Here is a 6,596-nt window from a genome sequence, read left to right as displayed (position 1 = left end):
CAATATTCCTCTCCTTCACACTGTGCACGTCCTTGTTGCAACTAGCACCACTGTCCTAACGAACTTAGAATGGTATATGAGGGACCATCAATGTACCACATGACTGGCTCACGTTGGACCTCATTCATATGCTCGGTAGAGACTCAGTAAACTCTCATTCTAACCACGGAGAAATCCAACTACTTTCTGTTGCGTCCAGATTGCTGGTAAGTCCCATCAAGACTTGAATTTGATCAACCAGCCGAGAAGCCTAGATAAGCTTTTGCTCTGGTAGCAACCGCGTCGACCACAGTTTACATCTGCAAGCAACGGTCCGTTCATGGGCAGTTCACGACTCCAGTATTCACAAACAGGGTGGTTGCTTTCGACTTTGGGACCGAAGGTACAAATCTTTACAGAGCGCATTTAACGACTCTACAATGAAATTTCATACATGGATACTGGGTAGTGACTACCGATAAGTTTCCTACTTCGAGAGTGTTTTGAGGTCATGTTTTTGGGCTATAGATAAAGCAGGTTTCCGAACAAACAAGGCGCACAGGTTTTCCAATTTGATGTTTCTTACTAAGGACAGAGAACGCAGTGCATGCATAAGGACAATAATTCGAGAAACTTACCTCCTCGATTCTGTGTTCGAGCATCGTTGGCATCGATCAAACTTTCTCATCAAATCACCAAAGAGGTGATGAGTAAGAAACTATTTGACATCACCCAATAACCGATCAAGTGAAAATACGCATTCTTCGCCAACTAAACCACACTCTTCAGATGCTGAAAGAGTATATGCTACACCGACCACTGTTTGCAAAGCCCCAAATAAAATAGAAATGAAGGAGTAATGGTAAAACGATGACCTGGCCGTGGTCTATGAAGGATTTGGTCTAACCACTTGGCGAATGCCGTATGACCGGTTAAGGACAGAGTACTAAAGCCCAGCGACAGTTGGCGGCACTTGTTGCTCTGACGGTGTTTTGCAACCAAAGGCAATTCTGCATTGATAAGCTAGTTAACCTATTCTCAGGGGCCCACATTTCATCTTCATTCATTGCAATACCGGTCAGTATTCTCCTACATGCCCTCATTTAACTGTTCCGGGTATTCCTGCTACTCAAACGTAACCCTCAGAAGACGCATAATCATCATAGGCGAGGTGAATCGCTAAAAATAATGCTCGTTAATTGGTAAGGATAGCGACGATGATGATGGTGAGGAGGTTAGTGATTGCTGAGATGCATCGAATTATCTGTGCGGGCACTTCACTTTCTTAAGCCTCTGTGAGGAATAAAATGAATGTGTAGTAACCAAATTGTAGTTGAGTTAGTGGGGTTTAAAGTGACTTCATAAAACATGATGTGAGAAGAAGTAATCCATTGAAGAAACTGATGTCTGTATAAGGTGTGAACAAGTCTGGATGGCCTTGAAGAAATTAACCCACAGGATTTCATCCTTGGGTTTCAGTACCAAATTTGTGCTGGCGACTTGAACAAAATTAAGCCGTGGAGCAACCACAAAATGTCCCACAATTACCAGTAATTCGCGTGCCCGGCCTCCGTACGCTTGCCAATCACGACTTAGGGGCAACCCGTCTTGCATATCCAAACAGTTCTCAAAAGGGAAATTGGTTGACTTTCATCCAAATAAAGCCAAAGTACTGAGGAACACATTAGAACAAAATTTACTTGAACGTCGAATATACGCTTTGTTCAATCTCAGAAGGAATATGTTTCTCAAAAACAACCAATAACGGATTGAGAGTATAACATCAAGATCAAACTATTTTGACATAAATATTACGCAACATTTATAAGTTATAAGTCAGCCAGTTATGCATGCATAAAATAAAGCAATACGGAATCAAACTCGATTGAAGGACGAAATCTGCCCTCTAGTTTACCAGTACCAGAGTTGCCGTCGCCGTGTCCACTCCAAGCTCATTGTCAGCCACACAGCGATAATCTCCTTCCTGATCCAGCTTGAAGTCTGTGATTTGCAAAAAGGATATGACTTGATTCTCGAATTTAGCGCCACGAGTCGTTACAGTCACGTCTTCGAAATCGCCTGGGATAGAAGATGAAGAAGAGCTGATTAGATAAGGAAAGATTTCGTAACAAAGAGCATGGTTTATTTCTTCAGAAGTGTTTTAAAATGAGCCAGAGTGCACACCACCTGCTGATCATCGCTGGCAGTTGTGTTGTGGCCTCCGTTTTCTTATGGGTATCAAGGCAGTGGAGGCAAATTTCAGCACCTGTACGTAAGTTTACAGCACGTGACCGGTTCAGCTCTTAATAAGCCTCATCAGATAGGCACGTTTCCCGGGTTTCCGTTAACCTTATGTTCTTTTTGGTCCCCATCGGGGCGAAATACGCCAGATATTCCCATTTGCAAAGTAATTTGGTTTTCAGCAGGAGACTCAATTAAATCCAGCTGAATCTATCGTTTCTGTCTATCTTCTTCAATCGAAACATGAGGTGGCCTTGTGTAACACATCCAGTTGAAGAAAACCAACAAAACGGGAGGTTTGATTGAATCCAGTTGTATTTACTTTTAAAACTAAATTAGTGTGACAATGAGGGTATTCGGAGGAAGTGTAAGCATATTTCTCAGAGTTGCCCAGAATTTATGCTGAGAGATTTGAGTTTTTGACCGCTCTCATCAGGATTAGGGCAACTTGGAACTGGGACTCCCTCCGGAATTCAAGAGGCATCGCGCAAGTAAAAAGCGTCAAAACCAAGCTAAATAAGTGGTTCGTTTCCCATTACAAAAATAAATTCTACTGGAAATTGAAGAGGCCTAATCATTCGATTTACATGACATTAAGTACAATGTTCGAAATAGCTGTAAAGATACTGGCCTTCCCGCAACGACGAAGCTTGTTTCACTACCAGAAACCTGTTTTCAGTATAAAGTGATCATGAGGCGCTTACCCATTCTGACGCAGATATAGTCTTTAGCGTCGGAAAACCGATTGTTTGATGAATAGTGATGAGCAGCTTAGGAGTGGGGCACACGAATCCTTGAGTCATAAACCAAGCGTATGAGTTCCCCCAACGAACGTAAGCTCAAATGAAGCGGGATTTCAACCAAGCCTAAAGAATGTCCAGTGTAAAACTAGGCAAAGGTAGATAGCTTGATGAAAGGAAAAATCCCCTCCAATGCGGACTTGTTTGTTGCCCAAGACTAAGTGATTATAAACTAGTAGACACAAAAATACAAATCCCATTTGTGCAGAGTTTTTGGAACGTGAATATTATCGAGCGTCCTCTTGAACCTTCCTGGAAGTTCTTCGAATATTGAACAGGCACTGCGAAACGGTTTCGTCATTTCCGTAATAATGTTTTGTCACATGTGGGGACGGAGCTTTGACACATAACCAGACACTACTAGCATGTTTCATCAGCAGTATATACCGTTGCAATCGCACTGAGGACAAGATAAAATGGTCGCTTGGTGACCAAGCACCAAAACATATTTCAGAATACATTGGGAATCTGTTCATAAACTTGTTGAACAACACACCCACCCCAGTTATTTCACGCTTAAAGGTGATGGAGATTATCGGTAGGACGTATTATTACAAGATATTAAGGCTTATTTTATATCTGAGACATGGAATTTAGTTAAATTGCGACAGAAGCGTCACTCATAACTACAACGCTTTGCTATGCTGGTCCTGTATGAGGATGCTTTTTTGATATTTTCGTAATTCATGTGGTAAAACCCACAACTGTTACGATAATCTGAGTTGGAGTTACTACCATCCACCTGAAACTGAATTTCGGGTGACGTGATACTGCCCACCTACTTGGTTAGTACACTAATGTCGTACCAACAAAGATATAAATTTTGAAACGTGATAATTGGGTATGTTGGTTACTAGCCTGTTCTTACAGGATTATTTGAAACCGAGTGGCAGGTAGACTGAAAAGTATCGATAGCTGGTATTTATACCACCATCTGTCCAAACACATACGATCGTTCTTCGTACAAAATGTTTTAATGTTTTGATTGGTACTGAACCTAGAGCCTGTTGATCTGGATTGTTCTCAGACTAACCCTGTCCTGGCTCCATCATTCTGGTGAGTCCACACCAAAGGGCGGAAGCACCGGACTCGAACTTCGCCCTCACTACAGCTCATCAGCAGTGCATATCCTTCGCCACTTCGGGGTTGGAACTCCGCACATCTGGCATGCGAGGCGAGCGTGTTACCACTGCTCCACCCCGGCACGGTGATGGTAAGCCTTAATAAGAGCAAAACTCGAATCCAGTGCTTTGACCTTCGGTGTGGACTCACCAGAATAACTGTGCCAGGACAGGAGGACGACCGTCCAAACGAGAGTGATGTAAGCGTGAATTCGCCAAATCCCGTACCAGTCTACAACTAATTGACTAGGAATAAATCAGCAGGAGACTGAATTAAATCCAGCTGAATCTATCGTTTCTGTCTATCTTCTTCAATCGAAACATGAGGTGGCCTTGTGTAACACATCCAGTTGAAGAAAACCAACAAAACGGGAGGTTTGATTGAATCCAGTTGTATTTACTTTTAAAACTAAATTAGTGTGACAATGAGGGTATTCGGAGGAAGTGTAAGCATATTTTCACTAGGCATCTTAGTATACATCTCAGAGTTGCCCAGAATTTATGCTGAGAGATTTGAGTTTTTGACCGCTCTCATCAGGATTAGGGCAACTTGGAACTGGGACTCCCTCCGGAATTCAAGAGGCATCGCGCAAGTAAAAAGCGTCAAAACCAAGCTAAATAAGTGGTTCGTTTCCCATTACAAAAATAAATTCTACTGGAAATTGAAGAGGCCTAATCATTCGATTTACATGACATTAAGTACAATGTTCGAAATAGCTGTAAAGATACTGGCCTTCCCGCAACGACGAAGCTTGTTTCACTACCAGAAACCTGTTTTCAGTATAAAGTGATCATGAGGCGCTTACCCATTCTGACGCAGATATAGTCTTTAGCGTCGGAAAACCGATTGTTTGATGAATAGTGATGAGCAGCTTAGGAGTGGGGCACACGAATCCTTGAGTCATAAACCAAGCGTATGAGTTCCCCCAACGAACGTAAGCTCAAATGAAGCGGGATTTCAACCAAGCCTAAAGAGTGTCCAGTGTAAAACTAGGCAAAGGTAGATAGCTTGATGAAAGGAAAAATCCCCTCCAATGCGGACTTGTTTGTTGCCCAAGACTAAGTGATTATAAACTAGTAGACACAAAAATACAAATCCCATTTGTGCAGAGTTTTTGGAACGTGAATATTATCGAGCGTCCTCTTGAACCTTCCTGGAAGTTCTTCGAATATTGAACAGGCACTGCGAAACGGTTTCGTCATTTCCGTAATAATGTTTTGTCACATGTGGGGACGGAGCTTTGACACATAACCAGACACTACTAGCATGTTTCATCAGCAGTATATACCGTTGCAATCGCACTGAGGACAAGATAAAATGGTCGCTTGGTGACCAAGCACCAAAACATATTTCAGAATACATTGGGAATCTGTTCATAAACTTGTTGAACAACACACCCACCCCAGTTATTTCACGCTTAAAGGTGATGGAGATTATCGGTAGGACGTATTATTACAAGATATTAAGGCTTATTTTATATCTGAGACATGGAATTTAGTTAAATTGCGACAGAAGCGTCACTCATAACTACAACGCTTTGCTATGCTGGTCCTGTATGAGGATGCTTTTTTGATATTTTCGTAATTCATGTGGTAAAACCCACAACTGTTACGATAATCTGAGTTGGAGTTACTACCATCCACCTGAAACTGAATTTCGGGTGACGTGATACTGCCCACCTACTTGGTTAGTACACTAATGTCGTACCAACAAAGATATAAATTTTGAAACGTGATAATTGGGTATGTTGGTTACTAGCCTGTTCTTACAGGATTATTTGAAACCGAGTGGCAGGTAGACTGAAAAGTATCGATAGCTGGTATTTATACCACCATCTGTCCAAACACATACGATCGTTCTTCGTACAAAATGTTTTAATGTTTTGATTGGTACTGAACCTAGAGCCTGTTGATCTGGATTGTTCTCAGACTAACCCTGTCCTGGCTCCATCATTCTGGTGAGTCCACACCAAAGGGCGGAAGCACCGGACTCGAACTTCGCCCTCACTACAGCTCATCAGCAGTGCATATCCTTCGCCACTTCGGGGTTGGAACTCCGCACATTTGGCATGCGAGGCGAGCGTGTTACCACTGCCCCACCCCGGCACGGTGATGGTAAGCCTTAATAAGAGCAAAACTCGAATCCAGTGCTTTGACCTTCGGTGTGGACTCACCAGAATAACTGTGCCAGGACAGGAGGACGACCCTCCAAACGAGAGTGATGTAAGCGTGAATTCGCCAAATCCCGTACCAGTCTACAACTAATTGACTAGGAATAAACCATGTTCTATCCACAGCTGCTAAGGCGAAACCAAAAGAGGCTGACAGTACAAATCTACAAAGAGCTACCCGTTGGAACAAAGTGAATCAATCCATACATATTGGTCTGATAAAGCTAACTAACTTGACAAGGCTATCAAAGATGTTTGTCCCACTTCAGGGATCCAATCAGCAT

The 6,596-nt window shown here is 42.5% G+C and overlaps 1 protein-coding gene across 1 annotated transcript in view; it reads right to left on the bottom strand.

Moving 5' to 3' along the window:
* Nucleotides 1–1,559: 1,559 nt before the first annotated feature.
* T265_02143 (hypothetical protein) overlaps nucleotides 1,560–6,596 on the bottom strand; it is a gene marked incomplete at both ends in the record, with an annotated part of 15,614 nt that continues 10,577 nt past the window's right edge. The window contains one exon of the mRNA XM_009166317.1: nucleotides 1,560–2,058. Coding sequence (XP_009164581.1) covers nucleotides 1,886–2,058 — 173 coding nt within the window. The remainder of the gene's footprint in view (nucleotides 2,059–6,596) is intronic.

The sequence above is a fragment of the Opisthorchis viverrini genome (assembly GCF_000715545.1).
Source record: "Opisthorchis viverrini unplaced genomic scaffold opera_v5_25, whole genome shotgun sequence".
Classification (NCBI taxonomy): domain Eukaryota; kingdom Metazoa; phylum Platyhelminthes; class Trematoda; order Opisthorchiida; family Opisthorchiidae; genus Opisthorchis; species Opisthorchis viverrini.
Note: the sequence above shows the minus strand (reverse complement) of the source record. Positions and strands in the feature narration are given on the sequence as shown.